This window comes from Coloeus monedula (genome assembly GCF_965178545.1).
Source record: "Coloeus monedula genome assembly, chromosome: 13".
Taxonomy (NCBI): Eukaryota; Metazoa; Chordata; class Aves; order Passeriformes; family Corvidae; genus Coloeus; species Coloeus monedula.
The window spans coordinates 1,535,754-1,563,121 of NC_138793.1; the positions used below are offsets into that span (position 1 = coordinate 1,535,754).

General features: G+C 47.0%; 1 protein-coding gene across 1 annotated transcript in view; it reads right to left on the minus strand.

Moving 5' to 3' along the window:
- WTIP (WT1 interacting protein) overlaps positions 1 to 27,368 on the minus strand; it is an 82,312-nt gene that overhangs the window by 17,048 nt on the left and 37,896 nt on the right. The window contains exon 3 of the mRNA XM_082289998.1: positions 5,728 to 5,795. Within this exon, the coding sequence (XP_082146124.1) occupies positions 5,728 to 5,795 (68 nt within the window). The remainder of the gene's footprint in view (positions 1 to 5,727; positions 5,796 to 27,368) is intronic.

Sequence of the window (27,368 nt, forward strand, 5' to 3'; positions counted from 1 at the left end):
CCAGGGCTCCCTCCCAAGGGGGACTTCCAAACATTTATAGTCGCTGAGATGGAAAATCAAACCTCTGACTCCAGCTGACACCAGCCTCCGCTACACTAAATAAAAACTATCTTCTGAGGGCCCCAGCAAGTGGGACAGGCCATTTCCCACACTGCCAGGCTTGGAAAACAGCATGTGCACAAACTGAGAAGAAAAGCCTCATTAGTATTAATATTTACACTGCAGCCATGCTCAGGGGCCCTGGTTGGGATAAGGGTCTTGCTGTGTTTGGTGCTACAGGAGATGAAGGTGCAAGCCCTGCTCTGATGAGCTGCCCATCACTCAGCTACTCCTCAGTTGATATCCTGTCCCTTCCACCATGAAAGGCTGAGCATTTCCATTTCCCACCTGCCTACCAGTTTTGTACACCCTGATACTTTTGCATTTCTGAAATCATTGTCAATTTTACAGTTGTGGGTGTAAGACAAAGCCCCGTATGTCCTCTGTAGCCAACTTTTCCATTGCAGTGACGAGCCAAGAGAAGTGTCCTGGCTGGGAACCTGTGGCTGGTGTAGGGGAGAAGGGATCCAGAATCCCACCAGACTGGATGGAAGGCTGGAGAGAGACAGAGAGGCTGCAGGGCTGCAAGGGGCTCTGCTGGGGCCGTAGGCTGCTTGCCCTCCTCCTGCCACAGCCCTCACGGGGGCTGGGCACCCTCCTGGGAAGGGCAGGAAGGGGACTCCCAAAGGCTCCTGCAGGTTTGCAATGCACAGAGTCTCTTTATGGTCATCATTTGCAAAACCAAGTTTTTAGAGCCTTTCTCTTTGAGGATTTATGGGCAGAGTTCCTCCAGTCTTACTCAATGAAATGCATGAACAGCTCTAGATGAAACTTCCAACAACTAATGACAGCAAAGTTAGCCAGAGGCAAAAACCTAGCATGAAGAAGTTCAGCCTAAATGATAAAATTTGGCAAAGTTTTAAGACAGTGGAAGAGAAAATCTTAAAAGGGGAAGTTTTGGATGACCTTAATGCTATGCACTGCAGCCTGTGGTGTCTGTAATAGGTTATTTCCAGAGCATCTGAGCGTCTTCCAGTAGTGCATTAAGCAATGTAACTAACATCTGTCACGAGGTTCATTTTCCCTCTCATCTCCTCCCTCGAGGGAAATTCTCTCATTTCTTAACCTCAACTGGACCCCCACTCAATAATGTTCATTACCTCAAGAGAAAAAGGAAAAGCCTATCAAAAAGAGGGGGGAAAAAAGAGAGAGAGATAATAGATCTAAGATTCAGGCTGCTTTGGTGACATTTTAAAAGTGTTTTTTGCCAAGCAAAACAGTATTTTAAAAAAAATTTCTTAACATGATATTTAAGCATTGAAAAGGAAAGACAAATTAAAATTATTGAGCTATTTTTCCTTTACCTATGATTATGCAGCAATTTATCAACAAAATGAAACAAGAACATCTGACTGGGATTATTTATTATACAGTAAGGCATTTATTTTTTGTTCACTTCACCAGGAACAGTGTCTCTGTTATGGCTAGTTAGCCATCTGTGTCCGAAGAGCTTTCAGGAAAGGATTAAACTGTCATTTGTTTTATTTCCTTTCATGAAATAACTCTCCTAACAGGGCTGGGGCAAGACTTGGCTATTGCTGGACTTAAGGTGGCATTTAAAGGAGTAACTGGATCTTCCCCAGAGCTAAAGCAAAGCAATGTAAAGTTTGGGGGGCTGTTTTTGTTCTTTCTGCTCCTCACACATGTGGTATCCTACTGGAGATGGCACAGATCAGGCAATGTCTGTGCCATGCTTAGGCAGAAGTAGAATTATCTGTGGATTTATTTTTTTAATCTGATTCATTCTCTCAGCCAATATGGCTTGTGTTTAAGCACTGAGGGAATGTGCAGCTAATCAGGGCTGGAAGCAGGAGGCTGACAAAGATAACCCCAGAAGGCAGAGGTATTCCATTTCCTCCAGGTGCAGGGTATTCCCAGCCCCAGCCATCCATTCCCAGCCCCACAGAAGGCAGCACTGTGGCATCCCTATCCCATCTACAGCTCCACAGTGGGGCTAAACCCTTCTAACACTTCTTCCCTGCAAAGAATGAGCAAAATAAGCTCAAAATAACCTGGTACTGAGACTGTGCCCTCAGTAAGAGCAAACATGGGAGAACTATTTGCCAGAAGGATGTACCTTGTGGCTTTTGCAGGGGCAGTGTGGGGTGTCCTGGGGCAGCCTCACAGTGCTCACCAGGAGCACCAGCAACAGCTCACTCATGACCTGTGTCTCCAAATCAAAAGCACTTTTGCAAGAAAGGGGCAGATTTGGGAAGTTTGATGCCAGCAGCTCCTCATGCCACACTTTTACCGACTGATTTTTTGGAAGCAGTTGGTAGCCAAAGCTCTCGGTGCTCGCTATGCTTGAAGTGACAACTGCGCTCTGTTCAAATGTGACCTGCACAGGAGCTCACAGCCAGAGTGCAAATGGAAGACACCCCCTGGAGCAGCTGGCCCCGGCACTGGCTGAACCTCCAGGAGGACACTTTAGCCAAGGAGAGCTCTTACAAGAGTCAAACATTTGACAGGACTGGAAAATGGGTTTTCTCAAGGTCTTGGCTTCAGGGACCATACATGACACTGCAGTGAATTCCATGTACCACATTTGATTGAGAGGAAGAGCTGATTTGTCGTGAATGAGTGGTAGTTAAAGAACCAGGTATCCCATGTAAGCCATTAACTGCAGCTCTGGAGAGAGCTCCAGCAGGAGCTGGTCTGGCACAGCAAACTGCAGTATTGCAGGAGGAATAAAATACTGACATCTATAGGATGTTAAATATTTCTAGCAGCTACAGTAGGAAGAAACCCAAAAACAATATCCGTTCTTCACTAAAATTTTCTGCATTCATTCACATCAAAAGCCAGTTCACCTTTATTGCCCATCATTGCTCATGTGCTACTTGTTGCAGCCCCAAAGTCGCTGTGTCCTGCCCGGACTGGCCTGCAGGACATACCCAGTGAGACTCCAGGGACAGGGAAGAAGCACCTGCAGCAAATGAATGGGATAAAGAGATGCTGCAGTAGGGGCTGCCAGAGCTCTGCAGGAATGACAGCCCTCCCAGGGAAGTGGACGGGCTCTCCTCCAGGTACCAGGGAGGCTCCTCTGTCCCCCATTGGCAGCACAGCAGCTTCCCCTCGGGATGCCTCTTGCTGGGAAGCACACGAGGGGCTCATTCAGGCCACTGCTGCCTCGGTGGGACTGTGAGCAAGGAAACACCAACCTCTCAGTCTGTCCCTGGGAAGCCGTGGTACGATCACGTGGCTGGTGCAAACCCAGCCAGGTACACACGGCCCGTTCTCACCTGGGTGTCACCAGTGCCCCCAGTGGGACAGCACTGCACCTCCTGCCCACATTTTCTGAAGCTGCTCTGCTTTCTAATCCCTGCTGCTTGAAATAACTTGGTCACAAGTGGGGCTGCAAGTCCACAGAGCTGTGACCCCGCCCCCAAACCTAGAGGAGCATCTGATTCTCCTGATCAATTCCGAGGCAAACAAAAGCCAAGAAAGAGGAAGGATACCCATGGCAGGCAGCATTTTCGTAGCAGCCATACAATTATAATGCAGTTAGACTGTATCTGTTTACATTCCCAAACTGAAATAATCTTTTTCTTATCCCCCTGCCTTAACTTCCCTAACATTCCACTTCCACAGTGTCAGCAGGGAATCCTGCTGCACTGTAATGAAGCTGCACTAAAGAACTGGACTCACAGTAGAGACTGAAATTCTCAGTTATACAGAAAAAGCATTGGGTTTTCTGCTTTGGACTGAAAATGCCTCTTAGACAGGATTGGGGTTTCGAAGTGTTCAAGAGGAAGACCTGGGAAGATGAAGCAGTTAAAATAATTTCCTTTTTAATGGTGACTTTGCAACCTCTTTCCTTTCAACTTTGAGAAAAGCTTTGAGCTTTCCCTGTTCACAGAACTCTAAAGTAGGCAAGGTTGTTTGATTTCGTTAGTGAAACAATACAATTCCTAGGATTCTTGCTATGACATTTGCTCAGGGGAGCTGAGAGAAGATGCTATTACTTCCTGAGAAGCAGCAAGATTACCACAAGCAGGGACAACGTCAGAATTTGGTTTCTTGCTGACTTACACAGCGTCCCTTGGTCTGCTTCTCCCCCATTCCTCTGTGCTCCTGGGAATCTGCTAAAACACACCTGTGGGAAGTCTGGGCTTTTAAATCTGTGCCTTAAATGTCCCAACAGTTCCCTAACTTGCAGAAAGTTTATTCCTATCAAGTCCTTAATCTCAGTTTTCCTTGGAAAATCTCTGCAAGTATCTTCCTTCAGAAACCCACTACAGAACATGCCTGAGATAAAGAGCTTTCCCCCCCCCACCCCATGAAAACTGAATGTTCTCCAAAAGATTACAATTTTTAGATTTAAAATTCTTGTGTATAGGCTGAAATGACAAGCTAATAACAACAATCATGTCATTAAGTCTGGATGAAAGGTTTTGATCATGGGGAAAGTACATTCCAACACAGTTCAAATGAAAAATCTCAAGGGTTTGAGCCCCTCCCTCTCACACTCCACCTCTTCCCCTCCTCGCTGTGCTTCTGCAGAAACACAGGAAAGAAAGCTGAAAAAAGCAAGGAAGAAAAAAAAAATTCTCTCCAGAATGCAAGAAAACAGTAACAAGTTTTGATTATAACAAGATACTTATTTTCTGCACAAAACACATTTTGGGGTTTTTTTCCAACAGGCTCCAGCTCACAGTAAAGGTGTAACACATGAAGGCAAAGATGGCTTATATTTTAGGAATTTCCATGATTTTTATGGATTGCATTGATGAGAAATGCATTTGAACTGCCAGTAACAATTTTGTTGGGAGATATAGTTTGAATAATTCCTTTGCAAAAAGCATGATTATATTTCCATTAGAAATGAAAAGTTGTTCTGGAAGATCCAAGCTTCTAAATTAATGGTTTTTCAGTAAATAAGGTGGCATAAATTCAGCTTCCTCTAAGCCAAAATATATCACTGCTCTCTAATTGCAATTCCCAGCCATGCCATCCTCTTCTTCTTAATTCTAAATGGTCTGTACTTATCGAATCATTTGCTGTGCACTGCACAATCCTCACCCTTAATTGCACAAATATTTTATTTTTGGAACAACGCAGCTCAGCAACAGGCTTCATTTGTCTTTTCCTGAGTCTCTATTAAAGTAAAGCACTTACAAAATCTGTGAGCAGGGAGAGAACTTGACTTGCCCCTCCATGGCCAACAGTTCCCAGCTAATCACAACTCAGCCCCACAGCCCTGTGAGCAGAGCAGTGATTAAACTGTGCCTCAACAAAGCAACTTTGTGCACAGCCCTGACGTGCTCCCGGCACAAACGTCTCCCTCCTGTTATGATTGGTATTCCCCAGATGTTTGACTTCGAGCTCAGGCTTGGCAGGCAAGGCTCTGTGGCTGCAGTTCAAGTCCCAAGCTTGAGCAGCTCCAGTGTTTATTCTCATAATTTACACTTTGTGATGGCTTATGGACAGTTATGTACTTGGTTTTACAGCCACCACTTCAGACCAAGGGGCTGATCGTGCTCTTGTGGAGTCAGTGGTAAATGATTCCCAATTCCATCCCTGGCAGGAGGCCCCGCATCATCAAACTGTCTCTCAGAGCAAACAAGCCAATATAAAAGAACAATTTGCTTTAGAAATAAGAAAAAAAAAGCCTGAAATCTTACTTACTAGGAAGTCTTCTTCACAGTACACCTTGCCATTGACATTGTAGAATGCTTTTCCTCGTAGTCTTCTCCCTGTTAAAACACAGGACCATCAGAATTTTGTTCTCCATGCCCAAACCCAGTCGTTCAGGATGCAAAGTGAAAAGCACACCCCCTGTACCTGTCTGTGGGGTCGGTTCCTGGCCCCTCTCTTCCCTGGAGGGCCCATCCAGAGCCAGGGCTGAGGGTCAGGCTCTTTGCTCTATCTGGCCTTACCCAATCAGATACCAAACCTTGCCTTAGGTACCAACTAAATGTTATCTTTAAGTGCAGGTTATGGAACCCAGCTGATACCAGTTCCTGAAAAACTTGCAATCTCAACTCAAAAATTATTTGGGGGAAAAGGCTCCTTTGCAAATTGAGACAATCTTCTTGGCAGATAAAATCCCAGCAGGCTCACATCCACTGCAATCAACAACAGCAGCATTTGTCTTCAAAGGACTACCCAAGGGATACTGCATATGGATGCCCCTGCCACGCTCAAGAATATTAATAATCAATGTCACAGCAGCTCCCTGCAGTACAAGGCACACATGATGGAGGGAAGGGCAGGAAAATCACACAGAAAACAAGAGATTTTGCATTCAAGCTTTGACATTTGCCATTTCATTAGCCCACACAGAACTTGAGTGACAAAGCCTGTGATAGTCATTAACTGATGGCTCCCTTTACAGTGAAGAAATGTACAGCAGACTCCAGGAGAGTCCCAACAGAAAGGATGCAAACCAGGAATTCAAGAACCACCAACCCCAGTCAGTTTGTAGATCCAGCAGATCAGAGCTCTGTAGAAAGCAGTGCCATTTCACCGGTGTAAAACCAGAGAGGGAAAAGGGAAACCACACTGATCCCAACTCACCTCATTCCCACTCTGCCAGGTCCCACTGGCCAAACCTCCCAGGCATGTGGGAGCTCTCAGCAGCCCTCGGCAGCCCCAGATGGACAAGGGCTGCCTTGGGCTGTGCCAGCAGCGGCACAGGGAAAGGGAGAGGGGGCAAGAGGAACTCGGGTCAACAGATCCCAGGTCACTACCGGAGCTTCACTCCATGGAATCAGCCCGGCTGTCTCCTCCCACTCCAGCAGAAACACCACCGATCTCCATGGAGGGCTTGACACCGAGGGCTGGCGAGCTGAGCCAGCTGGCCAGCACAGAGGGGCAGGAGTACTCTCCATGGTTTCCATAAACAATGTTGAGGAAAATATGATTAACTTTGAGTGCTTGAAAGCGCCTTTTACACGTTGCCACTGTGATCTGATCCTGGGAAACTGTGTGGCACAAAGAGTTGGGATCTGGGCTGATGCTTTTGGGAAATCACATGCTGCATGCGGTTGTCTGGTGGTTTTACTGTCGTGGCTGAGGGAAATGCTTCTTTTGTGTGCACATTCTTGGGCCGTCGATCTCACGGGCTGCTGTCTCCATACTGCTGGTAGGTGGAGTCAGCTCTTGTTTGTCTTTCCAGCTGCCCGGTGGCTCTGGTGGGGACCAGGACCCTGGTGACGTGAGCAATGTGCTCATCCCTCTGAGAGTCTTAGGTAAAACTGGGCCATCCCCTGAACAAGGCACAGGGCTGGGACAGCAATCAGGGGACCATGGGGCCTCTCTCAACTCATGCAAGAGCAACCAAATCTAGATCTTCCCTCCTGCTCATCAAAGATGTTTTTTAACCTCTCCAGTGAAAGATAAAGTACACGGAAAGAAAGGAAGAAAGGAAAGAGGCCAGAATGGCTTTGTAAAGGACAGGTTGTCTCTGTCAGATCCAGCCTTGGCATACAACTTGTCTTTAGCTGGTGGACATGAAATGGCTGCACCCAGAACAGGGACCTGCCTTGGATGTGCTGATGCAGCACTTCCCCTGTGCTTACCCACAGAGCCGGGCGTGTGTTTCAGGAGAAGGAGCGCTGGCCACCACCTCAGCCCACAGCCGCTGTGGTGAGAAGCAGCAGAGGTGATTAGGGACAAATCCCAGAGCCAGCTGCTGGAAGGATCTCTGCAGGAGAGCAAGGCGCCAGGGCGGGGAGGTGCCAGCATCTCCGAGGCACTGCAGGAGGTGCAGGAGGACCCTGACATCCCACTCTGTACCCCAGCCTGCCAGTGCTGAGCTTGATGGGAACGGCACAAATTCTGCTCTGGTTCTTTCCTTAGCACAGCATCACTAGCGGGATCAGCGCTCTCCTGGGCCGGGATGGAGTGGGAAGCCTCTGACCCAAAGCCAGTGTTCTGGAGTGGCTCTCACACACAGCAGGTCTCAGATGCATTTGGCAGCTGACTGCCCTGTGCCCAGCCCCACTGTGAGTCTCCACATCAGCCCTGCACTGGTGGGATCCCTGCTCCCAGCCTGCCCCATGAGCCCCCACCTGCCCAGCATTGAGAGCTGTTCTCCCTGCCCTACACCTGCCACCACTATGCTGCACTCCCAGCACACCACCTTTCAAAACTCAGGGAAAATACCATTTCTCTCATTTTCCAGCTGAAAGAAACAAGACGCCTGCTAGGGAACTGACTTGCCTAAACTCATAAAGCAGGCAAGCAGCTTGCTCACATGATAATGACTATTATTAGCAATGATTAATAAGATTGACAGGCCTTTTACCTTAGAAGAATTTCATTCAGGGACCGTACAATAGTTACCTCACAAACAAGAAACAGCAAGTTATCACTCAAACAACCATGGATGCCTATATTGGCTTCAACATCCTGCATTTTAGAAATAAAGGCAAAAGCGTACATTTCACTGCCCTCCAGAAGGGTTTACTAAATGACAGCACTGAACACAGTCAAACACCACCCTCTGAGTGTCTGGGCATCATGTGCAAACTACAATCAAGAGGGAAGTGCAGGCAGCTGCAGCCAGGAAGACAGGAATCCCGAGGAGAGGCAGCGGCGGTGGCCCCAGCCGCAGGGCAGCGGTGCAGCAGGGTGGGTGCAACACCTTGATGTTGGGATGCCTGCCCTGAGCTCCTGGTACTGGACAAAGTGGCCTCATCTTTCAAGGTCCTGGAGCAGCTTGGGAACCTGCACAGCACCAGCCTGTTCTGTGTAGCTGTAACCTGTTATTGTCAATTAGGCAGAAATTCAAGTTAAAAACCCCCTGATGTTCCTTTAGCCAGCTGAGCTGAGCACCTGGCCAGCCAGAGAAGGTAATATCACCCTGCCCACTGGCACACAGGCCCTGCTGCTTGGCTTTCCTTTGAATGACTGAGTCTAGCCAAGCCTGGTTACTATTTGCTTTCATAATATTGAAACAAAAAAAGTCAAGAGTTTCTGACAAAACTTGATGCAACTTGCTGATGGCTCATTACAATAATAATGAGCAGCCTAGCAGAGTTCACGAATGTGGGGTTTCACAAACACTGCACTTGGTTCCTCCTCCTGCTGGATACTCACCTTGGCATGCCTGCCCTGTCAGACCAGTTTGCAGCAGCAGCGAGGAAGAGGCTCCGTTTCACACCCGACAGAGCAGCAGGAACAGGGACTGTGCAGGGGGACCGGGCCCGGGGCGGGAGCCACCCACCTGTGCACAGGCTCCTGACACCAGCAGCAGCTTTTAGGGGGAAGCCCCTTCTCCCCCGAGTGCTCTTCAGCCTTGTTTTCCCATAGAAAACAAAGCTTATGCACTCCCAGAGACAAACAAGTAACTCCCACTTCCTGACTGACACCCCAGGCCAAGGGAGTTCCGCCACCTCGGGTGGGAGACAGACCTCAGGAACACTCCAGCAAACAGTGCAAACACTCATGAGATAATCTAGCAGATAATAAAATGAAAGCTAGAAATGACTCTATCCCAAGGACTGATAGCAACTGGTGATAGCAACCAACATGACAAACATCCAAAAGAATGCAGGTTTGTGGAACTCTTAAAAAAAATTAAAAGCAGAATCATCTCTAGGTTTTTAACACTGGTTTGGACGTTTAACCAGTTTATAAGTCTCTGTTATTTAAATGTGTCTATCAATTACTTCCTGCACAACTTTTATCTCCTACATGTTGCAAACCAAAAGGAATGGGAGAGCTGTTGCATTATCAAAGGATTCAACTCAAAGACAGCTTGCAAAAGGAAAGATGACTCCCAGTTGACACAGGCTGTCCACAAGTATTCTCCCCAGTCTCCAGAACACTTTGCTGGGTGGTGAAAACACACCAGCCAGGAAGCCAAGATGGAGTAAAACTTTTTTCCCATGCTGTTTCAAATGCTGCTCCAGGCCCCCATGGAACGAAATGTGAATCAGCCCAAGTTTTACAGTGTGGAGGACATGGCCCAAAAAGGGCACTGCAAGTGTCCTGCCCCGTTCCCTCTAGACTGGAAAGCATATTCCAAGCCCTCCCTGCTGCTGCTGGCCCTGAGTATTTGCCTGTGGGGAGGTAAGTTTATCAATCACAGCCTTCAGTGGAAGATCTCCTGTCTCACACAGGATGGATGCAACCGGATCAGGGGCTGACATCCCCCTCACCGCTGTAAGACAGGAGATAGGAATGTCTCACTGTCACAGCAGGGTTATTAGACCTAATTACTGTTTGCAGCATGCTTTGAAGTTGAAAAGTGCCAAGCATTATTATAATATTTTAAGTACTTTGATGATTAAAAACACACAACCCTTTGGAAATCATGATTTAGTAGTACTGTAGAGTAAGCAAGTTCATGTGAGAAGCCTGCATTGTCTCCGTGCCTGACGCTACTCAAACACAAACAGCTCCCCTCTGACATCATGGGAATGCTGCAGCCCCAGCCCTGCCTCCCAGAAAACGCCTGGTGCATCCCAGAGACTACCAGCGTGCTGAAAAACCCACAGCAGAGCACCTCCTCACCATCAGGATCCTTCTTGAGGTATTCTCAACAGAGATGTGCCTCTTCTACCTCCATGTGTGAAAGTTTCAGTGTTAGAGGGGACAAAGAGTGAAATGACTAAAAATGTCCTCTTATTTCTAATGTCACAGCTGTGTGGAACAAGGATCCTATTTTAGCCACAAAATGTAATTAAACCCTCCCAAATGGAGTGCAATCCAAGAGTTCAGTTGTAGGTATCACTGCTAAAGATGAGAAATTCGTTAAAGCAGAGCTAATTAACAGTCTGAACTGTTAATTAGCCCAAGTTAATGCCACGGAGTATCACTCCAGTGGCTGCCATTCCTGTTGGCTGGGGACATGGCTGTGCAGCACAGAGAAGGTGCAGGCAGTGGCCAAGGCACAGGCAGCTGCAGGACCAGGCAGGGTGGCTGTCCCTGCCCTGCACAGCACCACAGCCTTGCCGGAGCCCCCAGCGCAGCCATGCCCTGCTCCTGCTGGTCAAGTGGCACCCAGGAGCTCCTGACTTGTCTCACAGCAGCAAGACAGATCCACAGCATCCTCCTTTAACAGCTCTTTCTGGAGGAAAAAAAAAAATCTCACATTGCTTCTCTCCTTGGGATTCTTCCCCCTTCTTATTTAATGAACTGTCAGTGCTAAGGGTGATCGGGACACTCAGTGAGAATCTCCGTGCTCTGGAAGCTCTGGTCCATGACTTGTTCAGCTTCCTGACTGTGGCAGCCTGAGCTTTTCATGCCTGGCTGACCAAAGAATTGTGCCTGTTTTAGTTAGCAATATTAAACATGGACCTAATTGCTTGTTAACTGCTTCAGATGCCATCTCTGCAGTGACTGATGTGACACCAGCACCAGTACTCGTCTCATCCCAGCACCTTAAGTGACAGTCTCCCAAAGCCTTCAGACTGCAGTGATGAGTAAACACACACAGAGAGGATTAATACACAACAACATTTGCTCAAATATTTCCCAGCTACCATAACAGTGAAGGAAAATTCCCATATATTGCCCCAAAGCCCTGTGCAATGAGACACAAGGTGGCTTGAGCTGAGCAGACACTTCTGCCTGCCCACTGCCCACCTCTGCCACACTCTCCATCACTCAATGCAATGTAAACTTTTACCAGGCCAAACCTGGTCATTTGGTTTTGCAAAATGCCCTGGCTCTTGGTCTGGGGCTGCTCCGATTCTGAGCTGGTTGTTGGTGCACCCATGGGCTGCCCACACTCCCAAAGGCACTTTTCCAGCCCAGGGTCCTCCTGAAGGTCCCGCCCACAGCAGCAGCACAATGGGCATGACTGCCCACCAACCTCTGGCACATGCTGCAGCTTCTCTTGGCATGCAAGGACTGACTGTCCCTCTCACCTGTGCGACACCACCTGATGATTGAGGAACTGGGACACACAGAACTCAAAAGCTGAAGGGCAAGTGAAACCTCCAGAACCCAAACCAGTTCTCCACAATCCCCCCAGGTCTGACAGCTACTATTTCTGAACAGTGGAAGCTAAATTTTAAGTTGCCAGATGAGTCCAGGAGCTGAAACTTCAAGAGGAATACCAAATTTTACAAACACAAATAATAATCGAAAACATTAAGTAATAACAAGCCACTGCTGCTACCTCCTCTGCCCCGTCACCTCTGGCTAAAATGGGTGCAGAATTTCACCCAGGAGAGCTGTTTCCTTTCAAGCAGTAGAGGAGGTTTGCCTGCCCAGGAACTGAAAATGTGACAAAAGAAAACAAAAGCTTCCAATATTTTTTCTTTATTTGTTACCATTCCTCCTTTACTCACATGTGAGTTTGGGCCGGCAGTTCCCCATCCCTCCCTCTGGCTTACACTGCCTCTCTGCACAGAGGTTTTCTTTCCACAGGGTTTCTGCCACTCCACCCACTGCAAGCCGGGGTGAACCAAGGCTGCTTTAACCTCTCAATAAGTGCTAATTAAATTTTTCTCCTTGGTCTCCTACAGTGGACTCACACAAAGCCACCAAGCACAAGCTCTCGGTGCCGGGGTCCTGCGATGAAGCTGCCACCACAGTCAGGGTGCCAGGAGGGGACTGAGCTCCAGCCCAGCCCCTGGCTTGGAGAAACTTCCATCCCCCAACCGCCACGGCCCCCTCCCCTCCTCATAATGCTCAGCCTTTGTGAAAGAAGAGGTGAATTTCCAGGGCTTTCAGGGGGTTTAAGATAGGGGAAGAAAAAAAAAAAATCAATGCCAAATTCCTTTGAATAGAAGATACTGCATGTTGGCAGAAGCCACTTTTCACAGACTCCAGCCGTTTGAAATCTGAAACACTAAAAAGTGGCTACTGTGGATGTGCTGTATTCTTCTTTTCAAAACAATCTGGCACACAATTTTGCTCCCCTGTTCCAGGACCCAATCCTGCATTCCTTTCACGCTCAGACTCCCATTGACTTTAAGGAATGCAGGATTGGATCCTAAATGTGTGCTTTACTCACACAATAGCTCCTCATGGTTACGATCTATTGAGAAAGGCACACTTTAAAAACCATTTGGAATTGCAGGCTCATCCACCAGGCCAGAATGCCTGTAAAGATCTCCCATTATTTCAGGAAAAATGCTCAGTGTCTGAATTGCACACACACACACTCACATGTTTTCCTGGTTTCAAGCTGCAGGCACAGCTTAGCTTGAGATGCATCAAAATATTTTGAGCACTGACCTGATAGCTCCTAAAGAAACCACGTGTAATTTTAGGTTTTGAAAAAAAAACAACTCTGGGGAAAGGAAAAAAAAAAGCCACCAAAGCAAACATATAAGCAGCTGAATCCTAAGGTCGGTTTTTCAGAGAACTTTTGTAAAAGCCTCTAAAAGACCTGCACCAGCTAAGACAAAACAGAGCCTTGCACTGCTATTTTTGAGGATGCTGTATACTGAGTTACGAGGCTATTACGATGCAAATCTCAAATGTACAAGCTTTTTACTCGGCCATAAACACAAAACAGTATACATTGTCCTTTCAGAAGAAAAGGTTTGCTGCTAAAATAGCAGAAGCCCTACGTAAATAACCAACATTCTTTCTGCCTGAGGTCACTGACTTGGCCTATTCAATTCCGGGCTAGTCTGGGATTTGACAATCTAAGCAGGGGAGAGGCCCTTTCCTTTTTTTCAAAAGAATGCTGGGATTTTATTTGAAATTTAAACTCTTGCAAACAAAAGGTGGCATCGTATGTTGGAGGCCTACTAAGGTGGAGTACAGGATGTGTATTGTTTTCTCCCTTTACATAGGTTCTTTCAGGAAAGAGTATTCAGAGTCTGTGAACAAATTCTAATAAAATATTATCATCAGGTATCATCAGACATAGCAAGATATGAACAAACAGTTTAAAGAAATTAGAAGATTCAATTTCAAGAAATACTGATGTGGAAAAAGCATAAAAATGGTTTAAAACGATAATTTAAATTATAATTTTCAAGTTAATTATTTTCAAATTAATAACTGGAAATCATTCTCTAGTTTAAGTTCCTATACTAATTCATATTTGTACACCAAAACCGGGCTTTTCAGTGCAAATTAACCGTGGCTACAAAGTCAGCATTCATTCTCACTCTCCATCTCGTCGCTCTGCCCTGGGGAGGCAGATGGTAGTTAACTATTTTTCCTCCCAATTACCGTCGCCCAGCTCTCACTCGGACTCTGACAAAAGCACACTCTTGTCTAATACAATTATCACCTCCCTTCTGGGCTGTTGTCCAGGCTCGGCACCGCCCCGTGCCACCTCTCGGGCGGGAGCAGCCGCTGCCCCGCCCGCGGCTCTCCGCGGCAGCTGCCGGCACCGAGCGGCCCCGGGCCGGCTGCGGAGCTGCCAGGGCGACAGAAGCACGGCTCTCTCTGCTGGGCACTCACCAACGTGCGCTAAAATCCACATGAAAACACAGCACTTTATCATTCTGACATGTTTGTAGCCCAAGGTAAACGCTAGGCTTTCCTCTGCAGTTTACCTTAACCTGCCATGATGTCAAAGTGAAAAACTTCATTACCTTCCCTGGGATTTTGCCCCGTGCCAGCCATGGCACCGAAGGGAACACGTCTGTGCTCAGTAGGTGCTCCTTTGCTGCATCCAACCCCCCTGCATCCTGCATCCTGCATCCCGCATCCCTGCACCACAGACCTCCGTAGGACTCCACCACAGCCCCGAGCGGGTGCTGAGGACACGGAGGGCACATTTCTGAGGTGTGGAGGGCACATTTCTGCCCCAGCCTCCCTGCATGACTGCAGCTGTCAGCCTCCAGCAGGATTATGTAGATAGATAGCTAATATCTTTTGTTACCTTGCTGGAAAACCCCACCTTTCTTGGCAGGGTATCCATAATCTCTGTGCCATGTTTACTCTAGTGTGGAATTCTCTCTTCCTTTCTGTCTCCTCCTACTCTTCAGTCAGGTTATTTGACAAAAAGGTTGCTTAAAGCTGCAGGGACAAGAAGCTCTCTGACCTCTGGCACTCTGGCAAGGCGTTCCTGTGCAGACTGTATTATAAACCTAGCAGATACTTTCAAGCTTCCATATAATTTGCAAAAGTTTAAATTGGCAGATGTTTCCTTTCTCTCCTACTTATGTATTTATTCTATCCCATACCACCCATCAATTTCAGGGTTAACACATAAATTATTTCCATGGAGCTCTAACAGAAAAACTTATGCTGAAAAAGGGTTTGCAAAAACATAAGCCAAGTATATATTTAAAAACAGAAATACAACTGCCTGCATTGATCTAATAGCTACTTTGGGTCTATATATTAACACACATCTTAAAAGTATATTACTTAACAAGCCAGCAAGTAGCAACACTAAGAAAATGTAAAATAAAGCTCCAAGTGTACTTCAATTTAACTTTTCCCCCCCAGGGCTGGGTTTACAAATGAGAAAAAAACCCCACCAAACCACGAGAGGCCTCCCCCACCACTTGACAAGCTGGGAGGGCAGGGGGTATAGCTCTTCCCCCAAGGTAGTTTCCACTGTGGGAAGCTTTCACCATTCCATCACAGGCTCTTGTTCGTTATCAGCAAAGAATTCCAATTTTCCAGCTGCTGCCTGCAAGCCAGGACTTAAAAGAGTACTTGTCTTATCACACTGTCCCAGGGTCCAAGTGCCAGCCCATTCTATGGCAGAGTAAATCCATCACCAAAGTGCAGCCCAACCCTTCCTGGTGCTCCAGGCAGGACACAGCTTCCCCAGCTGCCCTGCTGGTCCCTACCCATGTGTCAGTGGTGGGTGACCCTCATTCAGCCTCCAGGAAGAACCACCACAATGTCAGTAACAAGGATCCATCTACCCTGGCATCCTGTCTCCAGATCTGGTCAAGACTGGAAGTCCCCTGGGAAAGAGCACTACAGGCTCACACAGGCTGCAGTGTTCCCAAGAATAACCTCTCAGCTTCCAACAGCCAGCACTTAAGGCCTTCCTGCACCACAGGTTGCATCATAACTATTATGTTTAATAGCCTCACTGGACCAATCCTTCTCTAATTTGTCTAATTTCTCTATGAGATCATTTATATTTTTGGCCTCCATGCTGTCGCTATGGCAGAGTCCCAGTTTCACTGTGCATTGTATGAAACATTCTCTTTTGTTTGTTTTGAACCTCTGCTGATCTCAAGCTTCTGCTGCATCCTAGAGAACAAGGCGGCCTCTGCAGTCATCACCACCAGATTCAAGAGCTCTGTAAGTCTGAAACTTCAGCTGCACCTGGATGTTACTGGGATGCACACCTCTAGCACACACAACTGGTCTTTCTATCTAGCAGCATTCTGAGAATCTGCCCAGGTCTTCTTTGTACAACACAAGCATGGACACACACATGTGGAACAGAGCCCCTGACTCAAAGTTCACACAGCCTGTGTGAGATCCCTGAGGGAGACAGGACCAACCTCCCGAGTTCTGCACTGCCCCAAGTTCCTGAGCAGCCTTTGTGAGGGGTGAGCTGCTGAGAAACACAACAGGAGGCAATTCCTATGGGAACACATCCAAAAGAAGATGCTACTGTATTCCAGTAAGACTAAAGGAAGAAAAGAAGGAAGAAGGAAAAAAGATGTTTGGTCCTCAGTGTCCAGATGTTCAGAGCAGAACCCACTGGAGGCTCCAGCTGACAACCAGCAAACGTTGGGTGAGGCTGTTGGACCTCTCCTAACATAAAAAAGGTTGAACAAAAGGAGTGGACACAGCGCAGTCCTGTGGCAACACGCAAGAGAGCCTCAAGGGAGATGAGCAATTTCCCTAAACTCTCTCCCCGTTGTCTCAGAGAAACAAGAATGGATTTGCAGAGTTCACTGTCCCTCGCAGTAGCACTGTGTGAGTCAGCACCCCAGCGTGAGCAGCATCAAAGGGCGCTGCCGCCGAACCTCCACACGCTGCTTGGTTTGAGTCACATCCACAAAGCGCTCACAGCCAGCACCAACGGCACCCCATGTTGGTGCAACCAAGCTCACAGTGCACAATCTCCTTCCCCTGAGATAAATCTTTGCAATAAAGTGAGATTGTTAGGATCCACAGTGCCTAGAAATGGCATCTTGAGCAACAGCTGTAACTTTTCTTCAAGGGATCATGGAAGAATGTGTCAGGGAGTGGTCCTTGGGTCCAGGGGCACGAAGAAAACTTAGAAAGGACAGTACACAGTGTAAAAAAGTATTTTCAGAATGACAAAGTATTAAAGCATCTGCTAGTTTTGAAGGACATTTTTTGGGTTTAGATTACTTAGCTGTAAATTTGAAAGACCAGCACAGAGAACAACTCTCCTGTTGCCCACACTGGTGAACAATCCCTCTGATGTTAATAACATTACTTCAGATTTATCCTGGGTAACTTGGGACAAAACCTTGCTAGGACCTTAGATATGTGTTTTTGACAATATTCCTGTATACTCTGCTGTAAACAAAACAAAACTGAAAATTATAGTTGTTCTCAATTACTGAAAAGAACTGGGGCTAACTCAGCCAATTTGAAATCTAATCAAAGATCAGCCCTCCTTGGGCTGCCCTTGATATTTTGTGGCGGGCTGACCACAGCTTCCTGCAACAGGTCACATTAGTACTAAACCCACAAGCAGCTCCCAAGCCAGAGAGCTGAATAGGTACAGCTCCTGACAGTACACTCACTTCTTTTGGCACTCAGGTACAATAAGGATATTGTTCCTTTAATGCTTAGCTTTCCTTTTAACAAGTATGTGAGATTTCAGCCAATTCTCCACAACGATTAGTTCAGGATGAATGTACTTAACTCAGGATTCAGCTGGAAAGAGCCCAAGTAGATGCAATCAATTTTCTGCTAAATCTACTTCCTTCCTCTCTTCTCTACCCAGCATGAGACATCAGCTCTCCACTACAGCCAGGGGTGACCAAGACCCTGCAAACCTCTGCCTTTAGCCATGCTCCTATCAAGACTGGTTACTCCTTCTGATTTCCCCTCGTTTTTGGGTTTTGCATATCCTGTTCACTTGCCCAACATTTGGGCTAGGGGGAAAAGGTTCTAGAAGCAAATATGAAAAAGCAGCTATACAGCAAACCACAAACATCAAATGCACTGGCTCCCATGACCCCCGAAGCTGATCACTCCCAACTGCCCAGGATCAGAACTTCACTGATAAAGGAAGACTTTCCCCTTTGCACGAACTTTGAAACCTCCTCGAGGTTTCAATGTGCAGGTACCGTATGATCTGCCAGCTTCTGTGCTGCCATCTCTGTGTGTGAACCAAATTATCTTCAGCATCATCATCTGAACCCCCCAGGATTTCAGAGAGAGCAGCCACCGGCCCCTTTCCATGAACCAGCCTCTTGCAGCAGGGCCTGGAACAGCACATTGTAACAACAGGGATGATTTGCTACTTGAATCTAAACAGGGCAATAAAAAAACCCATCCCTTCAAAAACAAGGCTTAGAAAACATGATCTCTGGCTCTCACCTACACACTTTCTTAAGATATTAAGTAGATGATTTCCAGCCTTATTTTCCCAAGTGCACCCATTCTGCTTTGTTAAATAATTCATGGAATCAGCAGAACAATTCCTGGTGTCTGTGTGTTCTTTAGGCTTTCTTTCTCTAGTCCAAACTTTTGATCGTGCTCCCCTACCAGTAAAAAATGTTTGCACATGCATCCCAATACACGTATGTTTATATATTTATGAATTAGATATATCCACTAGTGAAGTATTTTCTTCCTGTGCCCTAAAGGACCATCTTGAACACTGGGGTGCCTGCACCCCACTTTGGAGACTGCGGCTCTAGAGACCACTGCAGTGTTAATACTGATTCAGCAAATTGTTTCCATGGGTCTGAATTTACACTGCTGTGGTTCCTAAAATCAGTAATCCACTGACTCACTCAATAAAGTTATTTGCATTACTTCCAGGAAAAATTTTGCAGGCAGTGCAGTTGGAAGAGTGACAGTGCAGAGTACCCAGGCAGCCAGAGGAGTTGTGTGACTGAGGTTCTGTGACTATAGCTAATTTAATATCAGGACATAGCATGCTTGTGTTTCAGAACACACTGACTGACATCTCCTGAGATATAACAGTGAGTAATCAAAAACGACTGCTGAATTCATTCCTGCTTTTAAATATACAGAAAATCAGATGCCTTTCACTCTGCACAGGCAGGTACAGCTAAAAGAGATGGCAGGTATAGGTGGCCGTGTTCTGCACATGTGCTGGCAGAGTCACCACACCAGCACAGCCAGCCCTGCTGGCTGGAGCCAGAGTCCCTGCTGGTATTCTTCTTACAGCAGATACCTCAAAAGTGTCTCTCCTCCAGTTCCCTGCCTGTTTCTTGCCTGGCTCATCGTTCATTTTTATTACCACTACTCCAAACACAGTGCAAGTTCACAGGAGTCTGGCAAACAAATAGTTAATTCTGGAAGGTTTTAGACAAGAAGAAATCAGGTTGGGGGCAGGCAGAGAGGAGAAAGCACCAAGCCTAAGGGGGCAGGCAGAGCAGGGAGCACTGCTGGAAGCCCTTCCCCAGCCCCGGTGGGCTGCAGGAGGCAGACACGGGGAGCAGGCAGGGCATTGCAGTGCCAGGGCCAGAGCTGAGCCACAGCAGAGCAGCAATAACAGTGGATAAGGAGGGGCAGGGGGCCCTGAACAGGAAGGAACACAGGGTTCTGTGCATCCATAAAGGGAGCCTGTGCAGACAACAAGAGCAGGACAGTGCACAAAGCAGCGAGGGACCCCGTCACCAAGCAGCAAAAGCTGCTGTGCCACCGGCACTCCACGGGATGAACGGGCAGGGGAAAGGGAGGGTCTCCATGGGACCTGAAAACTGGTTCTCCAGGCCTGCCCCTAACACCAAAAGGCAGAAAGCACTCCTGGGGGATTTTGGGAATGGTTTTACAGGGCCCCAGTAACCTCAAAAACAATGGAGTTTACCTTGGGGTTTAAACCCCACGACTGTTAACAGCCTCCCCGGCACCCTCCTGCCTGAAAGTGCACCAGGTGACCAGAGCACCTGAAAAACCACTGAGCAGAAGACACTTTGAGAGGATGAGCAACACTTACTGCCCCACAGGCTGCCAGGCCTCTGCAGTCAATGTCACACACAAACACAAAAACACACTGAGCTACATCTTCACCTGTCACTTGGCTTTGTGGCACATGGCACAGAGACTGAAATGCTCTTTGCCACTTCAGCTCCAAGGGTGGGCTGTTCATTGCCCAGGAACAGCCATTTTGTCCGTGAAATGCTTAAGCCCCTGAGCATCCACTACCACAAAACAATGGTAGGAGGTTACTCTGGCCCATGACCCCAAGACACAGGACCTGTTCTGAAGTACTCAGTGTCCATGAGAAACAGAGTAAGAGGCCCAAGTGTCCAGCAAACACTCAACACCATTCCCTCCTCACTCCTTGAATGCCCTGAGCCTGCAGGGATGTTTGGGGCAGGTGAGGAACACAGAACTACACCTGAAGTTATTACACTCCTCCTCTCTCCACTACTTGAAGAAAACAATCCTCACTAACTTGAAGCCAGGAGAGCAGGTAAGCCCTTGCAAGAGGGTGGATCAGCAAGAGGGCACTGTTTAGGGGACAGCCCAGAACTGATTTCCAGCCCAGCACCAAGAGCACAGCACACAATCTCCACTTCATCAGACACCAGTCCTGCGAACTGCCAGAGGCAGCCACTGATCCTATAAAAGGAGGAGCACTGGATATGGATGGACTGGACGCTGGCCACCAGGGAGGCCACAGCGGGGTTTGCTTCAGGTCTCCTTTCAGAAAGCATTTATGTACCTTCAAGACTGTGGGATCAAGTCTGCAAGCATGATGGTTGGCTATTTTTACCTGTGTCAGTTCAGTGCAGGGCACACACATGTAGGGTTCATGCTGGTAAGATAATAGGAATTTCACAACAAAACCATAAAATAATTCCTTACTGTTTCTGGCATGGTGTTTATAATCAAAGACATATTGCAAAATCACCTGGTTTTTATACAGCTACAGGGAAGAGGCTCACCTGGCACAAACCACAGCATTAATGTCAGTGTGATGGGGGCAAGCTCCTGCTGCCCCGCTCGGAGCTCACACTGCCCTCCATGAACTCAAGGGTACCCCGACACTAACTGAAACTGGATTTGGCCATGAGTGATGATAAATCTAGAAAGTCCCAAAAGTTTTGGTCAAAGTCAGGATTTTCAGGAAATGAGATATTTATTGGAAGCAGGGGAAAAAAACCCAGCTTTCTGGCCAAGACTGAATTTACTGAGTTTCTTCCTGTTCTGTGTTCTAAGGGAGTGAGGCAGAGAGGGGTGGTTGGAAAGAAGAGCTCTTCATTACCTGGGTTAAAAGCAAGCTAAAATTTCCTGAGAAGTCCAAGGAGAGGAGAAAACATCCACAAATAACTCTGACCTGTAGAAGTGAATTTACCAGAACCAAGCTGGTCAGTCTATAACAGTAAGTTTATAAGCAGCCAAAACATTCAGGTCATGTCAAATACCAGGGGTTACCAAAGCACTTTCCTTGGTGCCCAAGGCCAGCCCACTGCAGCTATAATCGGCCAATCCTCCCGAGTCCTCTCATTTAAATGAGAAAAATTTATGGTTGTTTGTGTAGGCTTTACGCCAAGCCTGTTTCTCTGATAAGCTTCTCTGGTGTATTTGTGTCTCACATCCGATTTAGAGTCCTCTGAATACTGGAGACAGCATTCCTGGGATACTGAAAATAAATTAAAAACACAACGCTGGGCTTGGACAGAGGAATGGGAACGCTTTTGACGTGGCCCAGGCACTAAGGGCTCTTGGGAGCAGTGCTGGGAAAGCAGGCTTTTTAAAATCTTGCATTAGTCCATTTATTTAATGATATATAATCCTCAAACTGGTCCCCCATAAACTGTAAATACGCATTATTTGAGCAAGTAATTAGTTTCAGTAGCATGCAGTAGCAGCTGTATGGTTTGGCTGCCAGACACTGCAAGTGTTTCCTCCAGCAAGTGCATCTCTTTGTGATATAACATTAATTACCAAAAGATTTACAAAACCTCTCACTCCTCTGGTACTTTGACCTCAAGATCTCCACATAATTTCAAAATACTGAAAGCAGCACAATATCGCCCAGGTGAGGGAGGTGAGAAGGATTATGTCCACATGGGCCAAGCCAGACAGGTGAAGTGATCTGCCCAAGAGGACAAGGAAGCCTTAGCAAGTGGAGCAAAACCCTGTCCTCTGCCTCACAGGGCTGATGCACCCCTTGGTGACCACCAACCTACCAATCCTCTCAGCTAAGAATTTTTCCTCTGTTGCTTGCCAATACTCTCTGCCAGAAGAAAGCCTCGAAGACAGACTGCTGAGGTTTGCTGCAACTGCATGTTTTATAAGCATGAAGACAAACTTTAACAAAAAAAAATCCTTTTTTTTTTTTGTACATGGCAAGATTCTTATGGGAAAGAGCTTTTCTAGACCCACAAGAAGTCAAAGCATCCTTAAGATGAAGAGTGGCAGTGGAAACCCTTGATCTGTAAAATGAATTTGCAAGGTAAACCCAGGCTGCTTTCTGGTGAGAACTTTAATGTGTTTTCAGGCCATACAGACGACTCTCCCTGGAAACAAGCATTTGGGATGAGATTGTCACCCAGCCTGGACAAGGGGGCATGGGTGAGGAGCAAAGCCAGAGCTCTCCTGTCAGACAGCATGGGAGGTGAAGGTCACAGAAGCAGCAAAACCAGATTTCCTCTTCATGCCGTGTCCTCTGCTAAGAGCTCCAGTCCTCGTTAGGCTGGGCTTGCAGAGCTGGACTGAGAGCTGGCCTGGCAGGAGGGGAGAGGTCCTGTCCCTGCACTGGCCCCAGGGAACCAACAGCAACAAGTCCAAGACTGGAAACAGCAGGAACACAGGTAACAGGAGTAAGAATAGAAAACTATTTTGAAGTTTGGAGGAGGAGCTTTGCTGGTGAGGCAGGACAGACTGAAGTTTCCATGGCTGGAAAGTGGTATAATCCTGCCTCCTTGATACGGGGATGATGAGCTGCCAGCAGTCCTTAGATGCTGGGAATTCCAGGAAAAGACTGAGATATGCGTAACAAATCAAAAGAGGAAATTACCAGGGTACAGTAAGACTTCAAACAGTGCCAAAGGCAAGAGGAGCTCACCATTTTCTGGAGAAAAAGGTACTGACATGCAGTTAAGATCTTGACTAAAGTCATCCATTGTGCCTGTTTGAGATGGAAAACAAAAGATGCCCACACAGAAATAATAAGAAAGTTTGAATTCTTCAGTAGCAGAGCAGACACATCAGAGCAAATGCAGGCAGAAAGAAGGAGAAAGACAACGGAGGGGATGGAAAACTTCCCACAAGATGCATCAGAGACAAAAACTGAAGTTCAATCCTTCCAACACACCAGGAGAACAATCAGGTAATGGTGGCCCACAGACCCTACTTTGGTCACTCCAGAGCAGCAACAATGAGATCAGCTCCAGGGTAAAGGAAAGGTGGAGAGTCACCCAATGCCAGAGAGGATCCAGGTGATACAGGGCTTTAGGGTAGGCTAAACACAGAGAGCCTGAACGTGTTTGTGTGCATGGATAAGTTTTGTATGAGGACAAAGTGTACTGAGACAGGCTCCAGGAAAGAAACCATCAGTCGGCTGTGGGCAGGACAACAGATTCCCTGAGTGCTGAAGGACAAAACTGATTAACTGCAGGTGTGGACACAGAACTGACTTATTGTTGAAGAAGGGATGATGATCTATCTTACATAAGAAATTATTTCAGAGTTTAGTTTGCAGGTTTAGTTTTCAGATGAGCAAAGATCCAGGACATCACTAAAGCATTTTCTGCACTAGGGAACATACAGGACAACATACAGGAGAAACAGATCAATAGAATTACAGGAAACCAGCCCTGTGTTTCTCCCTTAATTCATTCTCTTCCTCACTTTTTCCTTCCACCTGTTTTTTGGTAACACTTAAAAATTACAGAACCTGGAAATGGGAAACAGAAACATCTGTTGACAACGTCAGTGACTTGCCTGTGCTCTGTTCTGGATTATCTGGATTTCTTCCCTCTGAGAGATGAACTCAACAGCAGCCCAAGGGAGTCTCCTCTTGTGTAGGAACTGAGGTGTGTTCCAAGAAAACATTTTAAATGGGCAGAGGGTAAAGTAAGAAAGGAAAAAAAAAAGAGAAGGAAAGACTGAACACCCAGAAGATGTAGGTTTCAGAGAAGACCTGCAGATAAAAGATGCCAATAAGGAAACAGGGAAATTTGTTACTCTAGACAAAGGTGACATTTCAGACCCACAAAACTATGTGAAGAAGTGATTAGGTTCTCTGGAGTTTCTACAGAAATAAAAAACAGAGACAGAAACCTTGTCAATTACAGCGTATTTTTTGTACTTTATGTGTTTTCCAACCCCTGAAACGATCACAGGTGCAATCAGGGATTGGTTCCACATTATGAACACAAAAATATTGTGGAAGGAATGCATCTCTGGTCAGTCAATCAAGTTTCCATCATGAGTTGCCAGGCAACCCCCACCAATTAAAATAACCATCAAAAGCCATATATTTCATGCTGGAATCATTAATAGCAGAATGCACTGACAACCTTTCAAGCAAACAAGGAGACAGAGACAAACCACCAGCCAACTATTGATCCCATACCCTCTGATCATCAGAAGCAGGGAGTGCAAGCATTTCCCAGTTCTCTGTCAGCCAATACTGATCCCCACCACCTTTCCCTGGCACTGAGCCTCCAGCTCTACCAAGGCTGCCAAAGCAGCTCTCAGAGTGACACTGTAACAAGACACACACTCTCCCAACCAAAACAAGCTTTAAGCACATGCATCTTCAAGTGTCTGGGATGTCCCCATGGCACTAAGGCAATCAGATGAGACACCCCTAAAAAACAGGTTCTCTCGTAGAGCTGAACTAAGTTTAAGTTAGTCACAGAATTGAAAACATCTCATGACATAACATTTACAGCATAGTCTGTAGCAGGGACCCAGCAATGGACTGCTTTATTTCAAGCCCAGCACACAGATCAGTGCCCTGCTGGGCCAGAGTTACCTGGGACAACAGATAGCAATGCAGAGAAATACAAAATGCCTCCTAAAATGTTAAACCCAACTACATAAATTTTAAATAAAGGACAGTTTCCTGTGTCTACCCCATCTCAAACATTTCTGATGACCCTTTTCCATCCCATTATTTTTGTTCTTCTGGGATATTACCAGACTAACCACAGATCAAGATAAAACATTTTTCTAGCACTCGGTACCCAAAGGTACTTGGGCTGTTACATGGGCTGGTATCCAAGTTTTACTTTTAATTAAATTTATTATTACATTCCTTTGCTGAGACTCACTCATGGCTCAGAGTCTCGCACAGGGAAGCCCAAACCATGTGAAGCCAGCTGTCATCTCTGCCATCCACTGCCTCTTTCTACAGTGAGCACCTCCCTTTCCTGAGTCCTGCACTGGGGGTTGGCTGGGACTGCTACTACAGACAGACTTGAAATAGCTTTATCTGCCTGTCCTGATAGGTTTTAAATGGGAAGGTGGGGCTGAGCACAGGCTGTAACTCATCCCAGAGATGCAGACTGACTCAGGCAGAAGTCTGCCCTCCTGCAGCAGCAGCAGGAGTCATCTCAGTGACACATCTACACCAGCCCCAGTCAGCAGCACAGACACCAAATCCTTCCTCATAGCCAACCTCGCGCCTCCGCACAGCGCTCGGCTTTTCCTGGGAATCACGACTCCAGGTATCTGCCCCACACGCATCAGGACCTGCTGCCAGCTCCAGTTATGGCTTGGAAACCACCAAACATCCAGGTGGCCACAGACTCAATCCAACCACGGGCCAGAGTCGTGGATGAGCAACAATGGCAGGGTGTGAGCTGAGAGGGTCGGCAGGGAGGCTCCCACAGCACAGCACTGAGTCACTGCTCAGCTTGGCCCCTGAGCACCAGGTACTGCCAATGCCTCTGGCAGGATTACAGACCAAAAACCCCAACATTTCAGACTGCTCCAGTCCAACAGCACGTGGTTAGAAAACAGCAGGGAAAAGTGCACAAGGACATGAGCTACCCAGCAGCCTGTCACTGCATGGCCCCTCGCAGCAATGCCCATGAGCCCCTCTTCCTTCAGGGCTCTTGCTGGGTTTCCTTGGTGCCCAGAGGAGTAGCACAAAGTGGCTGCAGAAAGATGAACAGATACTGAACCTGCAGCTAAGTCAGGGAACAGTCGGTCACGAGGGACCAAGGGTTAACCACTGACACAAACACACGCATTTGTACCACTGTGATTACCAACTCTAACACCGGTGGACACACACTGCAGAGCTCATAGATTTGACACTGAATTTTGTTTTATTTTATGTGAAAGTCACATTCACAGACAATTTAATTTGCAGCTACAAAGCATGTACTGGCAGCATGCAATTTCGACGAGGTGACTCATGCCAAACTTATAAATACACTGTGGGGACAGAAAAAATGTGAATTGAAAATGAACCTTCCACTGGGAATTTGGGTGTTTTAAAAACTCACCAACTGCTGTAAATATACACTGAAGGGACAGCTTCCTTAAAATGTTCTGTGCCCTACTACCACCAAGAGCAAACAAAGGTTCAACTTGGGGCAGCAAATACGCAGAAGACCATTTCCAGCGTCACAAGGAATTCTCCGGGACATGAGCAACCTCCTATTAATAGACATCTACATCTAGTAGTACTGAGTGGCCTCAGACAGAAGTGAAAAGGCAGGTTGTGACTGTAACCATGAACTGACTCCCTTTTCCCATCAGCTGGGGGCATGGGCTGGTGCAGAAGTGCCCTTCATAGCCTCGGGGTAATAATAACAATACTCCCACTGTGGTTGTTCCACTTGGGCCTTTGAAACCAGCAGCTGTGTCAGCCCTCCCTGGCATCCCCCCCGGAGACCTCGATGAGCTTGTGAAGACTGGACAAAGGCAGCAGCACTGCCCATCATCACCTAAACTGTGACACCCTTACGAGCTGTCCCTCTAAATTGAAAGTGCTGTCTGACCCCTGTGAGTGTTCCAGGTTGGCCAACAGCCACCAGGTGAGAGCTGCATCCCTTCAGGTGCCACAGTTTGCTTTAAGCTTCTGGTTGATCTTGCCATGATTTCCTGTGCCTTAAAACCGCAGCAAAAGCTCCAATTAAAGATGAATGGCATGCTCATGGATTTGCCTTCACATAGGAGAGCAGAACATGGCCCTGGTTTTTATGGCGAAATACATCTCAGCTTTGAGAGTAGAGGCTTCAAACCCTTAGCTCTGCAAAGCTCATTCCCTGACCATCTCTTACACCCCATGAGTAACAAACAGAGAACTGACAGTCCTCATTGTAAAGATTTAT